Source organism: Polyergus mexicanus, unplaced genomic scaffold (assembly GCF_030449975.1).
Source record: "Polyergus mexicanus isolate NDT 795.1 unplaced genomic scaffold, iyPolMexi1.0 SCAF_15, whole genome shotgun sequence".
Lineage (NCBI taxonomy): Eukaryota > Metazoa > Arthropoda > Insecta > Hymenoptera > Formicidae > Polyergus > Polyergus mexicanus.
Window position 1 is genome coordinate 4,616,883 of NW_027223335.1, and position 26,089 is coordinate 4,642,971.

Genomic DNA, 26,089 nt, shown 5'->3' on the forward strand with positions numbered 1-26,089 from the left:
AAGCAGTGGTATCAACGCAGAGTACTAACGCGCCGGACTAGGAACGTCGTCGTCTGGTGTGGATCGAGACAGAACGGCACTCCTACCGCCATCTCTGTCCCGTATGCGTATAATTAATACGAACCAATTGATGAGAAAACTGAATTATCCAAAGTGGAGGTGGTGCTTAGCCTCAGATGATAAATATATATATATTGTACATATTTGTAATACGTTGCACTAGATGGAGATACGTGTTACGATCTATGCGTTTCGATTTTATAAAAAAATTATCGCGCCTAAGTTCACACATATATCTATTGTCGCTTCGACATTGAGGCTCGATTTATCACCGATTAATCGACAGAAACTTCTAAGATAAATCTAAGTGAAATACATGAAATACGTACAGCAAAATAATTAACATTTTAAGAAATAAATACAAGGTAAACGAACTGTTTTATATATACAATATATCGGTACGTGTATCGTCACACTTTCCATGCTTCCATTCTCCAAATTCTCGATCGGGTTTAAATTAATTTCCCCTTAATGTATGTAAATATAATGTTACATTTTTTGGCCAGAAAACTTTTTTATTCAACGCAGAGTACTTTTTTTTCACTGAACAAGATAAAGGCTTGAACGTACCTTTCACTTTTTTTTCTAGGATTCGAGTTTCCGTGAAAAGAAATCGTGAGTATATAGGATGAAGCAGCGAATTTTTTCGACAGCGGCGCGTAGCGCGCATGCGCGAATTGCGCGCCGCGTACGGCTCGGCGCGACAGCGCGACACCGCAATGTCGGCCGTCGGGTGTACCGTGTTAGGAAGGTCGCTCGCGTGAAACGCGATTTTTTAAGTGAAAACGGTCATCGCGCGCGCCCGCCATCGTTGTCCAGTGCTGTGCTATGACCGTGTGATCTGCACGTGACAAGGATCCGCCGCCGTTTCGTCGCAGCTCGTGCCACTCCCGAAAATGGGTGAGTACAAGATCAGCGCGAGAGCGATCAGCGAACGCCGGCTCTCGCCTCGTCTCTTTCACCCTATCTTTCCTTTTCTTTTCTTCTCTTTTTCTCTCTCTCTCTCGCTCCTCCTTCCTTTGTCTTTGTGTCATGTCGACTGGACTTCGCGACTTATGATTAGGAGACGCAAGAGGAAAAGAACGAGAGAGAAAGAGAGAGAAAAGGAAGGAATGCGGCGTCCGTCCGTTTCTTCGTCGCGTTCCAACTCGCGTGCATAGGAGGGGTGGGGCGGCCGGGCGGGGGTGGGGGGGGGTTGAGGAGTACGCCCCTGCGTCGTGCAGTTTCCGTCTGATTTTCACGAGCTCGCGCTCATCCGAGAGCGACTAATGTTTTCCGAAAGACTCGTACCGCGAACTCACTCGGTGGTCTATAAATAGGTGAATCCGTCGGTTTGACGTTTTCTAGGGCGAACGCCTATCCTTCCCTCTCCTCCCCCCTTCCCCCGCGCGTATACGCGCTATGCGCGAGCGAGGCTCCCCCTTGCCTCTCCCTTTCTCTTCCCGTCTTCCTCTGCTCCTTCTCTTTATCCCCGTTCTCCTTTTCTTCTTTTGCATATATCGTATTTTATGCGACGCGTTTGTCCGAAGAATTTCGTATCGTTCGATCCCGTGATCGCTTTCCTACTCTTCTCCTTTTTTTTTTTTTATTATTATTTAAAAACGAGTCTTTCTCTCTTTCACTCGCTCGTCCCCTACTTCCGATCTTCTTACACGCGTGGAAAAACGACCCTTTTCTTTTTTCTTTTTCTATTGGTTTACGTTGCGCTGTATTCTCGATGCGATGGGCTTCCCATGAAAGATTTGGCATTACTCGATAATTAATCGTCTCGTTAGATGGTTTTAGGCCTCGTTGTGGATCTCTCTTCATTATACGTGTACTATTTTCTTTTCTCTATGCTAGAGACGCATATCTAATTTTAGATTGCTATTTAGAGCATAGCAATGCGGATCAGAAATATAATCCAAATCACATTTACCAAGAAATATTTATTAAGGTATATACTGATTATGAGTCGAAGACGAAATAGACAAATGACACAGGTAATCGTCAGGTAATGTACAATTATAAAAATATAATACAGCATAAAAATTATCTGGTTTATCTGGTATTAGTATTTATCTGGTATTAATATTATCTGATATTTATAAAGCACGAAATATTAAAATAGCTATCTGTTGATAAAAAGCTGACAATATATTAATGTACAAATAAATTTTAAATTATATAACATTAACGCCATACTCGCTCTTCTTCGGTTCAAGATCTTCGTTTCCAGTCTAATTGTTCAGTTTTGTACTATAAATAACGTATATGACACATATTCCACAAGTAGAAGATAGAAGTGCAACTTGCGAACGCGCTTTTGACGTTTCGTGAATGCCGGCATCAGCGAATATGTATGAATAGAATTGCTGATGATATATAGATGCTTTCGCGATCGAGAATTGCTGCATATTACTGCTTTAATATTTTGAAAGGCTCGATTACTTATGTTTCTTATCAGTGAAAAACATTACAACATGGATATTATCGAGATATACCGTACAAGTTGCAACTCATTCTCTTTTTGTTTTAAGATCAACTACTAGAGGCTTCTGTACATTATATCTACACTACTAACACGGCAGTGTCTCATGTGGTGACATATGAAACAAGGACAGCCATTTACAATTGGGCAGAATGGAAGTGTATATAATATATAGCGTATATGTAAATAAGTGTAAGAATGTAAGTGTCTATATAGTGTATATTAACCCAACTTGTATATAGTGTATACATATATTCTAATTGTAAATGGTTGCCCTGGCTTCATCTGTAACATCGTTGTTAGCAGTAGATATATTATGTAGAAGTATGTGCAGAAGTATCTACTCCCTGGAAAAACATAGTAAACGTGAAACTGTCAGGAAATTTTTTCGTACCTGGAGAGATCAAGGAATTCTCATGGAATTTTATTGGGACTCAGGGAATTTAAAAAAAAAATCTCTTTGATAATTTTGCTCTTATACTGTAAGCAGTATGCAATTCGCCGATAAGCCAAGTTATGAATTATATGTTTAAATTATATTATAAATATATATCTATATCTATTTGTATATTCAATATCTTAATAAGATATTCAATATGCAGTATATATTTTTTATTTTAATTTTTAGTAATAAAAAATAAAATGGTTTTGCAAGTTAAAAAATTTTTATCTTAACGAAAGCTTATTCGTTTATATTTTTTCAATACATTTGTAAATATAACTTGAAATTTAAGTGATTTGTATTTTCTCTTGTATGAATGAAAAGCATTGCGTACAATAAAAAAAAAAATTATTTTAGGAAACCAAAGAATCTTTAAAGTATTCTCTATATCTGCAATTTTGAACAAGAATATCTAGAAGATGAAGGAATTTTTGAAGGAATATTTTTACAAGATTTAAATAGAGACTCTGTCTGTGCCAACTATTTTTGAGCGAATGATTTAAAAAAGTGAGAAAAAGAAAATTTTTTGATAAAAGAAAAAGCATTAAGCGTTTCATTTTATCATTCAATTATAATTTTGATTGTTTTCGAATCTTTAACATTCATATAACGGCTCACGATGCGTATATATTTTGTCCTACGAATGAACAAATTGCGTATTCGCGATTGCTTGCGAATGTGAATTATTTGCAATTGCGATTACGACGAGGTTGATCATCTACGTGACACGGAGGAGCCGGCGATTCCGACGAGACGCCAGTGGTCGTCCCGTAATTTGCTCGTTGCAATTTCATCTTCTACTCGTTCACGCGACCGATGCATCGCGCGCGTGCCGGATCCTTAGTCAACCGAGGCGTGACACTCCTTATACAATACAACGAACGTCACTCTGTTTTCATCTATCTTACATGACACATATAACACATATTTAAATGCAATTTAATGGCTTCTACATATATATGATCAGAGAGATAATTAGTTTGTGTAAACAACTTTTATATGGAAAGTTATGATAATTACATGACTACGTAGCATTAGCAAAATCTAAAACTACACGGCTACTACTTGCACGGTTATTCTGTGACCAATAAAAAAAATTTTCTAGCATCTCTTTTGTGCGCTTAAAAAAATTAAGGGAAGCTTGGACGATTTTATTAAAATATTGGAATTTTATCATCCTCTTTGATCAAGAAGAAATAATATTTAAATTAAAAATTAAACGCGAGAAAAATAACATTACTAATTAATTAATTTATTTACTTGCGCTTATCTAAATATTAAAAGACTGGACAGCAACCTTTAAGCCATTTTGGATATAAATTTATTTTTCAAATAATTAACAATTTTAGTCGAATGTTACATTTAATTAATTAGTTGCAGCGCGTGGATTTGATCATCGCACATTTACGTCTTCGTTTATCGATCATGTTACGACACTGTCGTAACCTCGGTCTGCTGCATTACGTGGCCTGTAGATTTTACAACATGCACACATAGCGCACGTAAACGCGAAGACTTTATACGCGAGACGGTATAACGTTTACATAATAGATCAGTTAACGACGAAGCGCGTTAACCCGGAGCGATTGACGTATCGCGGTATTGATCCTTTTCTCGGTTTCCCTTGGACGTTGACACATTTACGGGCGTGGGGTTTCCATTCTCGAAAATGCTATTAACGCGTTTCGCTGAAACTGCAAGTCTGCTGCTGATCGATATCTATTCCCTGTACACGGGTGGACGTTGCATTTCTTAAGGGGGGAAATCTTGCTGCGGTGAAGGCCCCTAATTGGTGTCAACGAAAGGTCGAGCCCGAAAATACATAGTTTGCTTTCAGAAATGACACGAAAACCTGTATAATTCTTATATTAAATTTCACGTGTCAATTATATATAACAAGTTTTTCAGAAAATTCTAATCAGAATTTTCTTTAAATTGTACAATTATATATTTCACGATCAATTTCGAGATTAATAATTCTCATTTGAAAAGTTATTAAATGCTTCAAATCTTTATGTCAAAATTATACAATATTATTCCGCATTGTTTTAAAATATATTAATATGTAAAAATTTCCATGTAAACGTAACAATATAGGCATCAATATTCAATTGTAAATTCTGAAAGAAAACATTACATTTTATCCAGCTGAAAAGATACTACTTTCCTGTATGCATCCTAGATCAATATTCCAGGCGCTTATTGGTGCATACGATGCGCAGCGTGCATCGACTGCGCCGGAGGGTCCTTTGACTTGATCTCGAGAACGTAACTAAATTCTAAAGTTGCTCGATGCAGTATGCTTATTGACTAGCGAGATAATATTATAGTTATCTTGTTATTCCTCTAGACGTAAAAATTTAATCACGATATTATTAATAACATTAATTTCTTTTATATCGAAATCTGCCCGAGGGGAAGAATAATTTGCCTTGTTTTCAGATATTTTTTCCAGATAGAATTAAATGATTTAATTGCTAAGAAATTTATTATGGAAGTTTTTAAAAGGGCGATCTTTTATCGTGAATTAAAAAATAATGCAATAACATTTATTATTCTGATATTAATCGTGTAATCTTGTTAAATGTACAAAACCAGTTTAAGCTGACGGAATTAGGACACCGCGTGCATATATGATGATAAAATTATGACAGGCATCTTTCCAGATAACTGGATTATAAAGCATTATATTTATATAACAAATTTCCCTTTATAAATTGCATTTAAATTTAGTCTCCAAGTCCAATCATCCAATTTGACGAGTATCATTAATATTATCGCATCTTATGCTTTTTCCAAAAATGTAGATTACATCTTAAGAATATAATTTATGTCTACGTAAAAAAATTTTTTTCGAAGAGATCTATATATATATATATATAGAGAGAGAGAGAAAGAGAATTTTGCAAATTGTGAAATTATCCATCTTTAATATCTTAAAATTTTAATCATCAAAAATTCGTTACGTCTGCATTTTTATTTAAATAATTTATAAAACTTTTTCCAAACAATTTCCTTCTTTAGACGATCTCTTTTGCAAATATGTGTATTGAGCATTCAAACAGATTACGTTAAAAAACTGAGAAAAAAAAGATGGGGAGAAACGTTTGCGGCAAAGTACAAAGCGCAAAGTCACTTTTGCCGATTTGAGATTAGGTTTTTGCAGGGCGTAGTCAACTGTGAAAAGTAAACGTTATCTGCGTCGACTGTACGGGTGACAATCTCGCGAGACTCGACGCATGAACCTCCTCCGCAGGCAGTCGTCGATCAGCAGTCGCAGCGATCGTATCCCATGCGGTATCGCAGACATTTGACGTCAATTTTTCATACTATTCGGAATAATTGCTTCGAAATTCATCAGGTCAGCTCATCAAAGTGAAGGATCGATTAATTGGTAAAAAAAAAAAAAAAAAAAAATCCTACGACGGAAAAATTTTCGCGTATATACTACATGTATATATATTTATATATAATCGAGTGACATATACTATTATTAGATAAAATCAAGATTCCTGCATTCTGCAAAAATTAGTCACGCTATCATCGACGTACACTCCACTCTCGGCAAACAACATAATCGCCTTCAGCACAATTGTTATCTCGCTAATCTACCGAGGATATTATTACCTTAGAAATAATACTTGTTTCATAACGTCATGTTACAGGATGTCGCGCATAAGATACATTTGATTATAAAAGACGGAAACGCGTGATATAAACTCATTTTACTAGATTCATCGCAACTAAACCAATCTCTTCTTTTATTTTCTAAAATTTTTGAAGTTGCGATTTATCAAGAGAAATTGATCTCTCGCTGACAGATCTCATTTGAATGTCACACGATTTTATGACAGATCGCCCGCGCTAGTTTGAGGCACATGCGGAATCGATGAAAATCGCGCTGAAAACCGATTCCTCGCTGTTCGACGCTATCTTATCGGTATCTCTCGGTACATCGCGCGGGGAAAGTAAAAAAGGAAGAAGAGTTGTGCGCGGCTTGTGACCCTGAAGTTACGCAACGCAGAGCCAGCAGGCACAATGAAATCGAAGACTAGCGAGAGTCTTATAGCGAGTGAAAGCAAGGCGGGGATCAAGAGAGACGGTGCCGACGATCGCAAGCAAAAGCAGTTGAAAAAAGGTAAGGGGACGGGATGGGACACGCCGTAAAAACCGACGAATCGTTTCCTCGAAGCAGCTTCTATTCGGCTCGGCGCTCGTTGTAATGCGAATAATCCTCCGCTTGTATCTGTATGTAATTATATGAGTGATAACGCGGCAAGATAGAGATTAGTTGCCATAGATTTCTAATGATAAAGTTGTTATTATTTTATAAAGATTTTATAATACGATATAAATGAATTTCATCGGCTTTTCAACGTTAATTTTTCCTCACAATATCGTTATCTTTCAATTTGATGCTCGTTCCCCATCACTACTTCCATCCCATTGTGCTCGTTTGCATGATGATGATAATAAATAAATGATGATATTATTATAGATAAGAAAAATTTGCGGGTAAAACCCGCACGCGGAGATATTGACGAATAAAGCGTATATCGAAATATTTGTTCATCGTATCAATATTCATTAATCGTTACAACTATCGATTTGCTGAATACGTTAATTTTCATTGAAAAAGAAATTAATTGCGCAAAATAATAATTTATAAATCTGCCACTTTCTTTCCATTTTTCAATTTACAGAATTATTGTGTATATCGTGTCTTGTGTGTTAAAATAAAATCTGTCTCGGCAAAAGAAAGACACGATGTAATTAAAATTACACGATAAATCGATGGCGATTAGTATTTTTACGGCTTGCCGATCATCCACGCGCTTATCAACTCGGTTCACAACTGATTTAAAGTTTCGACGATGTATCTCTCTCGGCGACACACGGACTCGACGCTTAAATTATACGACGCGAAAGTATCTTGTGTAATACTTACCACGCGAGCCGCGGTATTCAGAAAAACTGGATATTTGCATATTATACGACGCTGATTTCTCTCAGTCATGAATATCTTCGTCACGATTTTCATTCTTCGTGACGAGATGAATCCGAGGAACGTGACGCGACGCGAACGCCGAAGACATTTTTAACCATCCCGATGTATATTGTGCTCTGAAGAGGAAAATATATTCCGTTATGGGGTACACTAGATAAACGATTGTGATATATTCCGTTCGTGTCAACGACATCGCGTAAGTCTGCCAAAATGGAAAAGCGCCAAGGATACTTTTCTATTTTGGATTCATCGAATGTATCGAATATAATGTCATTTTAAATCTAAATTTAGTACACTGCGAAAGAAAAGTAACAATTATTATTTGTCAGTGTTAAATATCATCCTAATAAAATGTTTAAAAGTGTAAAAGTGCTTTTAAAGTGCAAATAAATGATAATACATACGTTGGTTCGCGCGCGAAGAATTCTCTCGCATCACGCGGTATAATTATTGCGATCTCGCTTCGTTTATTACGCTGTCGATGATGAAAGTTGTACGCACACATTGCGAATGAAATATACGTATTTTTTTGTAAATTAATTACCCTTTCATTCATCGTAGGATACTAATTATCCGCCTCATGCATTATTAATAGTTGCCGGGCCATTGTCATACAATGGGCACGCGTCGAAAGAAATGCATTTCTGTACAGAATTCTGTTACATCATTTATAATCAGATTCTGTATCAGATATTGTAACAATGTAACGCAATGATAATTGTACGAACGGTATGCACAGCCTTGAACTGCATTGAACATGACTATATGGATTATATATATAGAGCATTTATGATAAATCTTTTTATTTCTATGTCTTTTTATTTCTATATTGCTGCTTGTAAAGTATCATTGAATTGGTCGGTGAATATATTACACAGACAAAAATAATATCAAGGAAACCTGTTACCATGTGCACAGCGATAAAAGAAGCCGCAAAAACCGCAATTATCATGCAGTTACTGTTACCGTGCTTTATAATCTTTGGCTGATATATATTTTTATTAATTCGTTCCCGGAAAACATTGCGTATATATATATATATTAATAAAAGATGTAGATTATTAATTATCAAATATAACGTTTATAGAAATGATAATGTGAATTATCAATTGCTAATTCCAATCGCACATTAAACATTACGTCAGTTTGTTATCGCAGGACAATTGAAGTACAACAGTTTGACGTTTTTTTTTTTTTTTATTAATTAGAGCGAGTTTAAATACGATAATTAAATTGTTATTTCCTTCGTGAATAATTCTCATAAATTGTCAAAAATCATAAATTCATACGGCGAACAGCCTCTTGTTCCTTTCGCAAACACTGTTATTAAAATATGATAATCACACTAAAAAATGATTTTTTTTTTAAGTGCTACTGTTTGATTATTTTACTTAAATTTTCTTTTTTTTTATTTTTTATTTTAAGGAACTAGCAGTTTATGAAAATTGTGACATAGCATAAAAGTGGAATGAAAGTCCAGAAAAATGTGTTACCATAAATAAAAAAATTAAATAAAAGTGAAATTTATAAATTATTATTACTTTACGCAATTAATCTTTCATGAGAATTAATGTGTTTAATAAATCAATAGTTTTAATGGATATGTCAACGATTAATGCATTCTTTAAATGATTTTAGTAGAGAAATAAGTTTTTAAATTTTTTTTCACTTGGGGCAGCAGTTCTCTGCAGATGTTTTTTTGTTGAACGTGCATTTATGCGACTTTCAGCGAAATTTAAGCAGACACGCGCGTGTTGTTCTGTTATATCATTTTACGCAAGGTTTTATTTCGTTATCTTTGAATTATATAAAGTATAATGTAATATAAAGTTACATGTAGCTATTATAGAAACGGTTTAAGCAGAATTTGGTTTTTCGAATTATCAGGTAACGTTTGCTTCGATAAATACTCGTTGGTTTTTTTTATTGGTTATCATTGTAGCTTAACGTTATCTGTTGAAAAAAAAAAATATCGAACGTTATTTTGTTACTTTACATTTTAACTTGATAGTTTCTGTAATACAAGAATAGTATACACGGAGGCAAAAATTTCAGATATGATTCAAAAACATCGGCCAAATTACACAAAGTCTTTTCCCGACAATGCATATTTTTAGAAACTCACATATATTCCAGATATAATTTATGATTCAAATTAACGTTAACAGAATTGTTCAAATTTTGCTTTATTCGAATTGACTTGATTTAATAAACAAATTTTAGGAGCAAAATTATTTAACGTAATTATTTTTCTATATCATTTCTCAATCAATTGTCTCATCAATTCTCCAGGATATATATGTAATTATATTATGTGTACAGGTTGATAAGATTTAGTTATTAAGTGTTGCGAGAAGCAACAATATTAAATAGTTTAACAATAATCACACAATTTTTAATCATAATTTTTATTTATTTATTTATTTATTTATTTTTTTTTTTTCTAAAAAAGTTTTAACTTACATTTTCCCTTCTATTAATTCTTTAGCGTTTTATAATTACTTTGTATTTTATAACAGATATTTGTGTTGAAGAAATCATACAATTTATAAAAGGAAGACTACCAATAGATTATCGCAAATGAGATTAAAACTGTTTTCTTAATTTTTTTATCTAAATCATATACATATGATAAGAACTGTGCATAGAATAATAGCTCGATGCGTGGTAGGAAAGTGCAAGGTGATTAGGCATAATTGGTAGACATTTATTGCACGATCAATTACAATTCGATCTTATAATCCAAAGTGCAACGCGAGAAGGATCAGGGCTGTCCAGGGTCGATGCGTTTAACCCCACTTTACCACATCCTATTTAGACCACTTATGAATCATATTAACATACCATGTTGTACCGTGTGGCGGTACCTATGTAGAACAGTCATGACAGAGACATATTCTTCAATTAATTTCGCGTGTATTTTGCATCTTCACAAAAATAGAACTCGAGGCTTGATTTCTAAGATATTTAATATTACAAATATAAAAAAGTTGTTATAAATGACTTAACGCAACATAAACGTGACATTCAAGAGAATAAATTTTTCATTTATCAACTTTAGTTATCGACACTTTACAAATGCGACAAACACTGATCTTTTATTCATTCGAATGACGTAGGATCTTTTAACACGGCGATACGGTAATACCGATATTTTTTAAATTAATGATTAACAAGTGGTTAAAAAATCTACATTTTGTCATTGATTATTTTATACAAATTGATCCATTTTTCAATCAAATTATTAGAGAGAGATTTTTTTGAAGCAATTAAAAGTTTGATCAAATTTCCATCAAAATTGAAATATAAATTTATATTAACTCGATTCGTCTCTTTTCTCTCTCTCTTTTTCATTTGCTATGAGATTCTTCCATGGAAGGACTCGCAGTTAGACAAGGCGATTTTATTTTATTTTATTTTTTTTTTAACTGTGCTACATATGACATCGACTCGCTGTTATCGTATCAATGACGAAGGTTGACACTTTGCGCGCGAATCGCGAGAGTGATAAATTCCGTTATCGTCCGCTCGCCTGTTGGACTTATCGACCAATATTTTTTCTGGCCGCAGATTTTTCGCTGCGGTTGAAGCGTGCCGTAAATTAAACGAGATGTGACGCGCAGACAAGGGTGTGTCACTTTATGGACGAGTGCCCCCGTTCGATTAAATGCGAGCTCGCATCGTAACGGTGCTGAAGTCGTGACTTTATATTTTATTCGCACTCTTCCTGTCGGCTTGATAGAGAAAGTAGCGTCAGCATTATTTTAAACCGGAAGTATTAACCGGGCGTAAAATCTCTAATACGTACACATACATTCAATGTGCTTAATTTCAGCCAAAATATTGAAATTGTTTTGTTATTTACTTCGTATTTATTACAATCACTATTTTTTTACACGCAGTATATTTAATCACAAATTTAACAAGTATATTTAAAGTCAAATATTTTTACAGAAAATTTTACGGTAATTTTCATTCTATTTATACATATAATCCTGTCATAAATATTCGAATTTTAAGATTTGAAATTCTCATGGATTTTTCTGAGATAAATTTCTCTCAGCATTCAGGTATGTGGAAACAAAGCGGATGCGTTTAACGCCGTCTGCCTACATGCGGAGAGAATTTTTTCGCACTTGTCGACTTTTAACTCATACGACGACTCGATGACGTCAGATATACAAGAAGGCTATGATGTCAACGCGTATTTTTAAAAATATGCGGGATCCGGCCTCCCGCTTTGAAAGTTTATATGCACGGTTTCTATTTTTCAAGTTATTTATAAATATCGCCGACATTTGCTTTTGTTTCATTGAATTCGTGAAATTTTTAGTAGCACGAAATTCTTGCGAAGTAAAATCATTTCTTTGAAGTATATTCCATGTGTGATTTATACAGGATGTTTAAAACATTTTGCATTTGCCAAATGTATCAACAGAATTTAAAAACTTTCACGTGGCAGAAATATCAAGAATTTTGAGAATTTGGAAGAGTGTTATATTTATCGCGTTTTTCTTAAATTGTTAATTTTAATTAATTTGCAAATAAAATTTTTACTTATTGTTAGAGATTTCTATTAAAACATCTATTCAATATAATTTAGAAACAATATTTTATATATATATATATATATATATATATATATATATATATATATATATATATACAAAGTTTTCCCGAATTAAGATCGGTTTATGTTAATTATCTCCGGAAATAACTCTATCAAATTCTCTCAATAGATAGAAAGAGCGACTTCATTAAATAAGATATTCACTTGCGATTAACAGGTGGTTAGTTCGTTACAGAGAGCCACTCTATATTTACATAATAAAAAGTTCTGTTTCGCACCAACGGGATCGACTCGTAATGTAACGTTGCTGGCCATGTATTTTTTTTTCTATGCACACATCGTTAACTCAAAACAAGTGCGGTCTTTAGGCGGAACAGCTGGATTCGGTGCAACGAGCGCGAATGGAGGAAGATTATTAGTTCTGCCTCTCTAAATATTGACCGTATTGCGCGAGGAAATCTAACTCCCCTTGACATTTCATGCACAATCCAGAGAATTGCGCTATAGATATATCATAATTTTATCGCGGCTTGCCGTTCAAAACAACCGATAATTCAATAAAGGCGCCACATTCATCGCGTCTCGTCATAGGAGATGTTTTCGTCGTAGGAGGTTGAGTCATCGATTCGAATGACTGAACGGGATAAGCACTTATTTCGATGAGTTTTTTACTCCCTTCTCACAATTGTAATCTGTATAAATTAAGATTCGTGTTTTTCTACTCAATTATTTTCTCGTCATATAATAATTTCAGATATGTAGATACAAGATGACAGGGAAACATATTCAATTCAAAATTATATAAGAATTTATATTGAAAGGGAATAAATTATGCTACTCATGTTGGATCGAGATATTCTTTATTCATTATGTAATTATAATGTAATGAAGAAGACGTGCTAAGTGCGGATATGCGATCGCAAGGTATCGATTTCTATTCGAAATTGTACGGCCAATGAATAATGTATTTACATTACTCGTAGTATACATGTGTACCCCTATCGTATCAAAACATTATACTCATGTTTATGTTTCGAGCTAATATTCGTTTGATGATACGACGTAATTTTAATTCGCGACACGTATAAATCAGTTACAATGTGTTACGAATGTAATATCTAGTGACACACACCAAACAAATGATATGTCAAAATCCTTTTAACTGATTGTTATATAAAAAAGAAAAAGACGAGGAAAACCATTTGTAATATTTAACAATTATTTAAAAATATATTGGGAAAATTGATTAAAATTTCTATCTGATTTTCAGAAATTCATGTACTTAATAGATAAAACTTAATAGATAAAAGAGAGCAAAGAAGAGAGAGATAAACTCTATCCTTATGCTTATCTGCCATTAAATTTTTATATTTTAATTTGAAAGCTATATATTTGAAAATGCAAATATTAAGTTCGTGAAAATCGAGGGTGATTATTTTGGAACTTATCGAGAACGTCTCGATGGAAAACTCTCTATTATACTCGCGAGACACGGTCCAGTCTTCTTCCTGAAAGCAAACATTGTAATGCATCCTTTCAGCTGACGACAGGTGCATTATATAATAAGGTGGAAGTTACGTGCGCTTAAACAAGCGCCGATGACCACGCGAGTGCAACGAGCAAGTGAAAGATGCGAATCGCCATTGTTGCGTAAACACACTCGTAGAAATCTCGAATGATCAGCACGTACGAGCGAGCATGACTCATACAATGTCTGTTTTTGCTTTTATTTTTATTTTTCGCTTCGTACGCTCTTGCGGGAAAAAAATTAACGCTGTTAATAAATACCTTATTTTCTATCAATTTTTAATTTCCTGATTTTCCTTATTAGATTAAAATTAAATTGCATAGATTTTAAAATATAATAGAGTTGTACAAAGATAAAGAAATCACAATAGATTAAAAGAAATTCTATTTAATTTTGTTAGTTTTTGAAAATATGACAACAAATCAATTCCCTTCAAAAATTAACGATTTTATTATCTTAATAATAAAAAACAAAATAAAAAAAAACAGATTATAAAATTATTCTTAGAAAAAGTTTGTATATTGTGATCTAAATGTCTGTTTGAACGTATAAATATTGGCTATAAACTTGTTATCTCAGCCTTTACCCCAATTAATTACAGTACTCTCTGAATCTATTTTAATTTATTAGCAGATATTTTGATTATATGCGAAATGGAAAATTTCAATGATCTGCGAAAGAGATGCATCTCTCAAATGGCGATTGCTTTGTTGTTTTAGGTAAAACGTTTTGCCAGTCCTGTAAGAAGAAGTGCAGCGGAGAGGTGCTGCGCGTGCAAGACAAATACTTTCACATAGGGTGCTTCAAATGCGCTCAGTGTAATGCGAGTTTAGCACTGGGTGGATTTTTCACGCGCGAGGGTTCCTATTACTGCACCAAGGTGAGTTGCGCGTTTTGTGTTCGACATAATCTATCTCAAACATCATCTTTTAATGAGAGAGGTTTCTGTTGCGAAAAAGAAAAAGAAGAAAAAATTTTGATATTTAAAATAAAATTTTTGTATGCTGTTTTTTGTTTATAGGATTATCGAGAACGCTGGGGTACACGATGTGCCGGTTGTGGGGAATACGTGGAGGGTGACGTGGTGACAGCCGGTGAGAAACACGCGTTTCATCCGAATTGTTTCCATTGCCAGAGATGTCGGCAACCGCTACTTGGACAAGGAACGAAAGTATCTCTTGTTCAAGGTATGTATTTAGAAACAATCGATTCTTAATTTATTTAAGACTAAGTTGATAAATTTTTAAATAGTGTATTCGATCTGTACCTTTATTTAACGTGTATCACTTTTTATTATAATGTAGCTATTGCTACGCAAAATGAATATGCGCGAAAAAACGTGTAGAAAAATCGCTAATTCAAAATAGTCAGCAGTTTCTATTAATTGTAGATAGCGATGCATACTGAGATTACATAGTCAGCATCACTTTAGCTTGCAGCTTTCACAATTAGCGTGGCAGTCAATCTGTTAAAGTAAATTGCCACTTAGGCATATCGTTACTCCATTGTTACAAGGCCGCGTGTCTGTATTACGTCCTTGTAACAATTGCCCAGTCAAAAGTAAAAACCTGATGACGTGCATCAGCTTAGGATGTACATGGTACGACGGTCCAATGTGTCACACATTTCTCAGGAAATTGAGATCGTTATAAATAAATTACATTGAACTCGCATTTAATATCTTATATTGTCAAGAAAATAAAAATAGAAACAAATTCTGTCTTTTCTCGCTTGATTCGTGAAAAATTCACTGAGAGCGAAAATGTCACCTTTTATAAATCGATCTATGAAAATACGTTTTCTGTTATTCTGGATATTTGAATTGTTGCTATTAATTAAGCAATAATAAATCTAATGTCTTATATACAGCTAGTATAACAAATTTGAACTTGTGTGATATAGATTAAATGTGTCCGAGTAAAGAAATTATAGGAGTAAATGAGAAATTGGATGAGTTGGCGTGCAGCACGAAGGTTAATGATGACGCTTCGAGATCCGTTGCCGGATCTCATTAATCTCCGCGAATCGTATATTGTTCATAGGTCAAGCGCTATGTCACCGATGCGTTGGTATCCCAGTTCGCGAGGCCTCCACGCCGCTCGGTAATAGCACCAGTACTAAAGGCGGCGGACACACCGACCCTGGAGCCTGCGCTGGTTGCGGAAACCAATTGAGGGAAGGTCAGGCATTGGTCGCACTCGATCGTCAATGGCACGTTTGGTGCTTCAAGTGTCATAGCTGCGATACTGTGCTCCATGGGGAATACATGGGAAAGTGAGTCTCGTGCGATTCACAAATCTATCATCTCGCGTTTTTATCCAGAGGCGTGTTAATTGTATTCTTTTAAAAATTTTACGAAACGATATAATAAAATTAGGAAAGTTAAAAATAAAGTTCTTAAGAAAATAGGTATATCTTTAAAAAATACACATCTATATCTGATTAATGATGCGAGAATTTCTCTATTTTAATTTTTAATTTACTCGGTTTCTTTCAAAACGAGAAATGAAGATACAAGATAATTAGTGAACTGTGAATCATTAAGTTTTTTTTTTTTCGACAGAGATGGAGTGCCTTACTGCGAAAAGGATTATCAAAAGCAGTTCGGGGTAAAGTGCGCCTACTGCAACCGTTACATTAGTGGCAAGGTCTTACAGGCCGGCGATAATCATCATTTCCACCCGACTTGTGCGCGCTGTACGAAATGTGGCGATCCGTTCGGCGACGGGGAGGAAATGTACCTACAAGGTGCCGCCATATGGCACCCGCGTTGTGGTCCAGGACCTACCACCGGACCGAATGGTATCGTGAATGGACACGACGCTCACACCCCGCAACATCGGGAATCGGAGCGGATCTCTAGCAGCGCTTCGGAGATGCAGGTAAGTCCGGCGCATTCGGTGAAATTCGTTTAGGCATATTTATTCTGTACATTCGTGTATAATTGATTTAAGCTGTTAGAAAAAAGCTTGTTTATTTTTTATATAATTTAACTATACAAGAACTTACGAAGCAATATTGTAGCATTTTAATATATTTAGTGGATATGATTGTTGTATATGATCGTTGATTGTTCAATTAACATATTTTAAAATATCGCATTTTGTTTTATTCCCATATGCGCTTTTATTATAGCTTGTTGAGAATAAAAAGTAGCAATATACATGCTATTTGTATTTTGTATAATGTTTTTGGTCATTATTATGGTTCGTATAAAATATAACAAGACGGAAGCGAGCTTTCGATTTTTGTCGACTAACGCAGGGTATAATCAATGCAATATTATTTACGCCCTAACAATTATTTAATATGTATAAACATATGTCTATATATAGGCTGCTTTTAAGAAATTTTATTTTTTTAAACAATAAATATTCTACGAATAATTAAGAACCGTGTTTGAAGAATCATCAGAGATCAAATAACAAAAAGTTTGAATAAAGATAATATTAAGTACTCATGATATACTCTTTATGATTCACTCAATGATGTAGATATAATAAATCGAAGCGACATTTGGTATCTCAAACGGTGAATGGAAATCGTATCACGTTCCATGCGCGATTGAATGTCCAACTTTAATTTTCTCCTAATTCAAAGAATGAATTTATATTTTTCAATCGTATATAATTTTAGTTACTTATTTAGCATCTATCGTTATAAGAATATTTGCTAGATAAGAATTATTCATTGCATATTGAAAATCCGAAAGAGATAAAATTCTTTTAAAATCGAGTGTTTAGGATCATATGATTAAATAGTTGGTTTATCTGTTTTATGTTAATATTGATTAAAAAAAGATTATATATATATATATATATATATATATATATATATTATATGTTAGAAAACAAAAAAATGTGTGTGCATGCTATTATTTATATCTAGCACTTGCATTACTTGACTTTTATTAGCCGCATTATACTTGTACTATATTGTATTCGTCTGCATAAATGAATTTTTTAATTACGATAACAGAGGAAGTCAAATGTTTCGTTACATTAAAAATTAAAAGATAGAGATTTCCCTGCAATTTAAAAAAAAAATTAGTTTATAATATTGTAAGAAAATACGATGGAACATTCTCTAGATGAAAAATGCTAGTTTACAGTCTACATTGTAGATTTTTCTACGAAACGCTTTGGCCTTCTTGACATATGTATCTATATGTCATGACAATATTTTGTATAGTAGTAATATAGATGTATATAGAGCAAAACATTCCGTAGAAAAGATATTCACTATTTTGTCAGCTTTGTGTATAGCTTAATCATTTGCCTCGAGATTGGCTGGCTTATCGTTCTACCGTTTTTTCTCGTTTCACGCACGCTCTGACGTAGAAAACAAGCAAAACATACACAAACACACATACACATCAGAGAGATTATAATATTATTTTTCAATTTTTTAATTAAGTTTGTTTATTATTGCTTTTCTTAATTGTTGTTTACTTTTTCCGCACGGTCATTGTGTATAGTTTTCATTGCGGTCACGCACGCCAAGCCTGAATGGATCGCTGTGCAGCCCTTACAGCAGCCTCAGTCGCAAGGTATGCTATGTGTCACTTAGCACAGCATTCTCTCGACAAGTATTTCTGGTATCACTTTTCGCGCGTTACTTTTTGTTAGCATCGCGTGTTTTCGCTCTGTTAAAAGCTCGCGATCCGATTTCAATTGTATCGATTCGTCGAACGAAAGACGACGGTACACGCGACATAAAATTTAGCAGCAAATTTCTATAAAACCGGATTACATCGTTGATAGTTTTTAATTAATTTTAGTTATGAACTGTTTTTCAGATCGTAAATATAATATAAATGAAGAAAGAGAGAGAGAAAATTGATGTGATCTTTTAATAACACAGCATTACTTGCCTTGCACAATATTTTTCTTTCATATATAAGGTGCGTTAAAAATTCAAATATAATCAAAACAATATTAATTTTTTAAAAATAACAAAAAATAAAAGAAAGTTTTAAGATGCTAAATAAAGGGAGATTTTTTTTATTTTTCGTTTATTCAGTTTTTTACACACCTTGTATAACTGATGTAACGTTTACGCAAAAAGCAAACTATCCTACATGCATGATATAAATTCATTAATTGCCTCAGTACTATACTGCGCGAACTGGAAGTCCTGGTCTGATCTTGAGGGAATACGGACGACCAGTAGAAGATGTATCTAGGATTTACACTTACTCCTATTTGACTGAAACGCCCAGTCAAGGATATCTGAGACGCCCAATACAGCCGTATGATAAACCCCCAACTAGCCCGCATTTCCATAGACCTAGCTGTAAGTTTTTTTTTCTATTTCTATTTATTTTTATTAGAATTTGAAAAGTTTCTTTAATATATTTTGAAGATCAGCAATAAAGAAATTATAGCTCACTAAGAGTCTCTATATCAAATTTGTAAAATATTAATTTTTTTTATGAATAATGAACTTATTTATGTTTTTAATAAAATATTTGGAAAAACTTTTTTTGTTCTAATATTATATTCAAAAATTTAAGAGAACATCGCTTTCATTTAGATTATTAATTAATTAATTTTTTCTAATTAATTTATTTATAGTTTGTACGACAATACAATTTGTTTTTTTTACATAGCATCTCGTTCGATAAGAAGTAGCGGTGGACGCAGCAGTAGATCAGGAATGAGAGCCTTGGTCGATGCATTGAGCGATACCAGACCTAAATCGCCAGCAAGCCAGGTGGATAACGACGAGCCGATAGAATTAGCTCATTATCCGGACGCCATGAAGCCACCTCCAGGTGCTCAACCGCCAATCGAAAGAGACGATTTCCCCGCTCCGCCGTATCCTTACACTGATCCTGAGAGACGTAGACGATGGTCCGATACATATAAGGTATTATTTTATTGCTCGATCCTTTTTCCCATTTATTTCTTTAATGATACTGTGTGTTAGTGATTAAATAATGTTCGTTGTCTATTTCTAATTTAGGGAGTACCTGCATCTGATGACGAGGATGAAGTGGACAACAAAACAACAACGTACATCAAAGAGGCGGAGCAAAAACTGAAAAAGGAGCAGGACGAGCTGAGCAAGATCGATACGGGAATAGCTAAAGTATTCCTGCAAGATCGCGAAAAAGATCGAGAAAATTTGCGACATAGAGCTGCGAACGTTGATCCTAGAAATGCCTCAAGGACACCATCTGCCGCCAGAGAACCATCATACCGATTGCGTTATGAGAGTCCCGTGGGTGCATGTAAGTTATAATTAATTTTGTATTTGTTTTAATATAAAGACTTTTCAGCAATTTAACTCGTTTAATTCAATTTATAACATTTTGAGAAAAATACATGTTTTTGTTAGACACAAATTGATCAAACGCTTACGAACAATATATATTGTATCTAATGCAAATATTTATAGAAAATTTATAGAAAATTTCAACATTTTACAGCACCTTCGCGAAATATCGACCATGCACGGCCTTGGGAGGACGACGATGGCTTTAGTTACAAATCCAGTGGTCCTAGCTACAACGGTGAGTTTCCATTTGCCACTTGTAACGCGCCACTCGTTATTGTTTCATTAACATAAGTAACGATCATCTCATACATGTCCACACGTTCGCACATGACACTAACATACCACTCTACCGTTTAAAGTAACATCGATTAGAGAACTGTGAGTTTCGATAGAACGGGGTTTCCCAGGGCGGGAGGTCGTAAATGGTCCAATTTTACCACTGAAAAAAAAAAAAAAAACGTTTGCTACATGGAGCACGACAGAATCGGCAAATGCAAATCGTCACATACGGGCTGTTTACGCTAATTAAAAACGATGATAACAATACGTAACTAGAGCAGGATTTTGTTTTAAGTGGGATATAGCACCAAAAACTACATATTGGACGCCCAATTAATCTAACAGGTGATGTATGCTGCCTATGCATGTTGCATCGTCCCTTAATTCGATGTGCTTGCCTTATTATCTTTCCGTTTGTTGAGCTGTGTCAGGCAGCGCGTCAACCAGAACCTCAAAATAATGGACAGTTAGATTACCATTGCAATCTTTAGCCCTGGAACTCATTTCCCGAGGTAATTGTTTCTGTCCTATATTTTGCATGGCACTTGGGACCACGAAGTTCATTATACACGAACACACATTGTCCTCAATGCACATCACTCTCATTTTCGTGGCACGATCTTATCTTTAGATAAAACTCGAACTAGATTTTGATGAAACTATCGATTTTCTTTTCTCTATGCTTCAGTAGAATTTGAATCATAATCGCAATAATTATTTGGCTTAAATTTAACCAAAGTTAACATTCAATATCAAGATTGATAATAAATTAAAGTGAATATATTATAGAGATATTTAATTTTTTTCAACTTTATTTACAGCTGCAATATTTCTTTGCAATAGAAGAACGATTTTATTATCTCAATTCCCTATTTATTTCATAAATAATAATAAATATACCTACAAATTTTATCTTTTAATAAATTGTTTGTAATTCTGAGAATTTGATAAATTAAATTGCTAAAAAAAAATTTTAATATTAATGCTTTCTTAGAGACAGTTAATTTTTAGATATATTTTCCAGCTACAAAAGTATCATCTATAATATTGGAAAATAATTTGGCATAATAAACATTTTGTTTTATTGCTGCCAGCGCATGATGATTATTTCTTTCCTGCACATCTTCGCTTTTTCACAGTTATACATAGAATTTTGCTTTATAATATCTTTCAATATTGGATTATCAGCTAACTTTAAAACGCTAATATGAAATATTTATGACAATCAGTCTAATAAATTTTATATTAAAAGAATATAGTTGCAAGAAAAAAAAGCGGAATAATGTTGAAAGAGGCAATCATAAACGGTTGCTATCACAAAGGATGCTATCATAAACTATTATATATTGATTGATGAAAAATTAGTACTGGCTAATTATCGCAACTTTTAGTAACTGCGTTACTGTTAGTGCTTGCGATACATTAAAAATTTTTTATTTAATCCTTTCTTTGCCTTAAATGTAATTGAATGTAAATTGTAAAGATATCTATTATATATATAATGTAACAATGTCGCTAATCTCAAGAGTTAGCATTCTAATTCATTTAATAGATTACGACAATCTATGTTAGTCACGACGCTACTATCTGTCGTCTACTATCATCGTGTCTCTATTTTGTGTTTCTGTGTTTGTGTTGTGTTTGCGTGGGCGGCAGTTGGGAGGTCATCGGCGCGTTCCCCGGCTCCCAGAAACTATCCACCCCTTGGTACTCAGCGCGCCTTCACTCTTCCAAACGCCGCTAGGCACTATCACTCGGTGAGTCCGAAAACTTTCCAATTCGTCCGCCGTTGGTCCCAAGTCAAATCACAAATCCGCTTTCAAATATTTAATTATTTTTTTTTATATATCGATGTTCAAATAGTTTCCATTTTTGTGTATTCATTTTAAAAAAAATTTTAATGTGTTATATTATTTGATGATTTATTATTTTATATAATTAAGAATTGTAAATTGCACTGTAGGCACATGTAAAGTATATTTGACGATGAAAGAATAGACTTATTATTATTACTGACATTTATAACAATAATCTAAAATCGATTTCCGATAATTTTTAAAAATAGTCTAATTTTTGCAATTTTAAATCTCATTGTAAAAGATATATATATATATATATATATATATATAACTAATATATATAGCATAATATATAAATATATCATAATTTTGTTTTTTTAAAGTTATTTCTATTTATTTTTACCTTTTCAGTATAAAAAAATTTTTGACTTGTCATCATACGGCGGGCGCGCTTACGAGAAAAATCTATTGTATTTACATGGAGGTGCTGGCCTTTTTTTTTTTTTTTGTCGCTTACTCTATTTTAAGAGTCACTGCTTTATGCACTCGAGACTGTCGGTTTCCTTTAAGCGCCGTTTGCCGATGGGGATGCGATAATATATTCGAGATGGCTATTTCACAGATATCCTTGCTTACATGCGATGGAATCTAAGTTAAATTCTACAGGACGTGTTTAACAATACGACTTACTTGTATCTTTTACTTCAACAACTTTTGTTAAAGATTACTTTTATTTTAAATATTAGTTGCGTAACATAATTATACGTAAAAGATACAGGAAGAAATAAATGAGAAATTAATCATTCATAATTCACATTGCATGTATATGTCAATGGATATCTGTTTTTTTATAAATCCGTACTCTTAGCAAAGGAATATTGGAAAAAAAATAGGAAATATCAAAAGTATAATTATTGGGGCGAGATAAAGGAAAATCCCTGACAATAGTTGACTTTGGTGACACAAGAGCGACATGGCTCCGGATAGAGTTTAACGGTATAAAAAAAAAAAATCTGACAAGCGAACGTTGGGCATTCGTATGGGATTGAGCGAATTGAAATCATCGCTGAGACTAATCAGTAATACCTGTGTCGATTGACTGATTTGCAAACTAGTTGTGAGCTCCCTTCGGCACATCCCGAAGCCGGGATACGGTCTGGCACCGCGAAGTCACACCTTCTCCTCGACCGGCGGTTCCGTGTCTGCTCTCCCTGTAAGTCTCGCACCGCAAGTCACAATCGACGATGCGACGTGCACCGCCGCGCTGATAGTGCAAATTATACATACATATATATATATATATATATATATAGAGAAGAAAGAGTACATATAGATAGAAATCGACCCACGGCGGCCAAGCGTATCACGCTTTTCTAAGATAACGCTTTTCTGTCGTCTAGGGCGATTATTCGTTCAGCGGGATGGGCGACAAGACTCACAGCACTGATTTCTCATCTGGCAAGTCGGACAGTGAGTAAAATGAGGGGGACCGACCGACGACGGTCCCCGCTTCATACACGGGATCCCTCTCACTTGTTTACACTAGGCTTTTCAAATTTTACGCGCTTGCGAATTTTACGCGCATTAGATAGATATGATACCTATAAAAATACTATTGCAAATGGAAAAAAAACTTTCGACGCGCGCTAACTAATTTTTTCAGTACTAATCTGAGATATATTGAAAAATTTTAAAATAGAATGTAAAATAAAATTTTACGATCTCTCAATTTGGAGCCATCTCATCGCAGTGATCTCATTTGAAGCTTTCATTAATTAAAAATGTTATTTGCTGTCTTTCTTTCTAGAATTGAATATCTTGATTTTTTTAAGTATTATAAATCAAATAATCAAATTTTTGCTTAAGATCATTTAAATTTTAATTTATTCAAAATTTGTAATTATTATTTATTTCAAAAATTACTATTCTGATCGTTTTTACAACGAAGATATATTTGACAAGTGTTTATGTTTCAGAGAAGATGCTACGATTCTTGAGATATCTTATATCCATTAAACACGCGAATTATCATAGCTTGTGATAGAACGGCTGGTGATTTTTGCAAGCGCGTCCCTGCTATGATTTTCTTTACATATTTCGTTTCGCCTTGTTCATGCATGCTTGACTAATATCGAGCTATCGCACTGCCCCTGTGAAACATTATACATTGTTCATTGGCTTGTTGTACGCCGTCTCACACACGACTTTGTCTACTTAAATATCTGTGAAAACAGTATTTATTTATTTAATTATTCATTACGAGACTATTATTTACGGTATATATTTTACGACAGTTTTCTATTTCAAGTATATAATCATGCTAAATTTGTGAAAACAATAAGATTAATGATATTTTTACATTTTTGCAGAAAATTATACATATAACGCGATCTCATTGAATTTCTTTAGTTCTTCAACATGTTCTTAAAACGTAGACAATCATTTATAAATCTGGAAATTTTGTAACAAATTTATCATTGAATTATTATGAAACAATCATGTTCCCACGTTACTTCGTCTACTTTTAATTAGATAATTGTTTGTGCTATTCTGCACATCTTTTCAGGCATAATTTGTAAAACCTACAGACAGGTAATTAAAGGGGAACATTATTGATTAAAAACAGATTGTAGTTAACATAGGAAATGGTTTGTGCAACATGGTTTGATATGGTTTTCTTTCACATTTTCCCAAATTTTAGTATCAACAGGCAGCATCACGGATGTGGATCGACGGGCATTGGTATGTACCACAGCCCCATACTACTCCCGGCGAATTAGCATGGTTTGTAGTTTGTTTTCGCACCTGTATGACAACATAATTCTATTTATTAGAACAATTTAAATATCACATTGCAATTTAACTATGTCTTATACTATTAACTGCATTAATTTCAAGATTCTTTTTTTTTTATGCCGATTATAACAAACATTTTATTAGTGTAAAATTCAGAAAATTATTTATATTATTAATTCCTTATTATTAAATAAGTATTTAATAAGTGTGAGACCACACACATACATACGCACAGTATTCTTTTTCGAGAAATAAGCAATTTCTCGCTGGACTTTTAAAGATAAAAAACATTCATCAAACATTTCTTTTATTGATATTCAATTTGATTATTCTAATAAATGGAGTTTATGAAAATGTAATTTTATTTAAAGCATTTTAAGCACGTTTCGACATAATTGCAGATGTGTTAAGTGCACACATTTATCTGAGAAACAAAAGGCAATACAGTTTGTACATTTGAAATTTATTTAATAAATAAAACATGTCCATTATTTATACATATATGTATGATTATATATAATTTGCTACTTTTTTTATATTATAATGTAATATATTGTACATACAATCCTATGTATAATATGAATATGCATGCATGCTGTACATTTCGCTATTTCGATTGTTTGTACTTACTCTCAATTAGCTCGATGTTGCATATGTGATTTATCAAGCCTCTTTCATCTTTTAATTAAGCTAAGTTAATTAATCGAATTAATTTTATCTATTTCACGCTATTTAGTCTTGTCAGCCAAAATATATTTTTCTTCTCTTTTGAATTTTAATTTTACATAATGTATTTTGCATCCATAAAGATTCGATTTTGAGAAATTATTACATAATTATTAGAAGTCTCATTAT

The 26,089-nt window shown here is 33.6% G+C and overlaps 1 protein-coding gene across 17 annotated transcripts in view; it reads left to right on the plus strand.

Annotated features, from left to right (window-relative positions):
• Positions 1 to 767: 767 nt before the first annotated feature.
• The window catches only part of Unc-115a (Uncoordinated 115a), a 29,252-nt gene continuing 3,930 nt past the window's right edge, over positions 768 to 26,089 (plus strand). Inside the window, exons 1-15 of one of the 17 annotated variants that reach the window (XM_070308389.1) lie at positions 6,044 to 6,366; positions 6,470 to 7,110; positions 14,798 to 14,958; positions 15,100 to 15,265; positions 16,121 to 16,352; positions 16,642 to 16,960; positions 18,556 to 18,627; positions 19,190 to 19,373; positions 19,690 to 19,949; positions 20,046 to 20,313; positions 20,512 to 20,595; positions 22,296 to 22,400; positions 23,554 to 23,651; positions 23,839 to 23,908; positions 25,140 to 25,180. In XM_070308389.1, the coding sequence (XP_070164490.1) occupies positions 7,011 to 7,110; positions 14,798 to 14,958; positions 15,100 to 15,265; positions 16,121 to 16,352; positions 16,642 to 16,960; positions 18,556 to 18,627; positions 19,190 to 19,373; positions 19,690 to 19,949; positions 20,046 to 20,313; positions 20,512 to 20,595; positions 22,296 to 22,400; positions 23,554 to 23,651; positions 23,839 to 23,908; positions 25,140 to 25,180 (2,160 nt within the window). In that variant the 5' untranslated portion in view covers positions 6,044 to 6,366; positions 6,470 to 7,010. Of the gene's footprint in view, positions 961 to 6,041; positions 6,367 to 6,469; positions 7,111 to 14,797; positions 14,959 to 15,099; positions 15,266 to 16,120; positions 16,353 to 16,641; positions 16,961 to 18,555; positions 18,628 to 19,189; positions 19,374 to 19,689; positions 19,950 to 20,045; positions 20,314 to 20,511; positions 20,596 to 22,295; positions 22,401 to 23,553; positions 23,652 to 23,838; positions 23,909 to 25,139; positions 25,740 to 26,089 lie in introns of those variants that run through there. The other 16 variants (XM_070308374.1, XM_070308376.1, XM_070308379.1 and 13 more) reach the window with 16 other exon arrangements.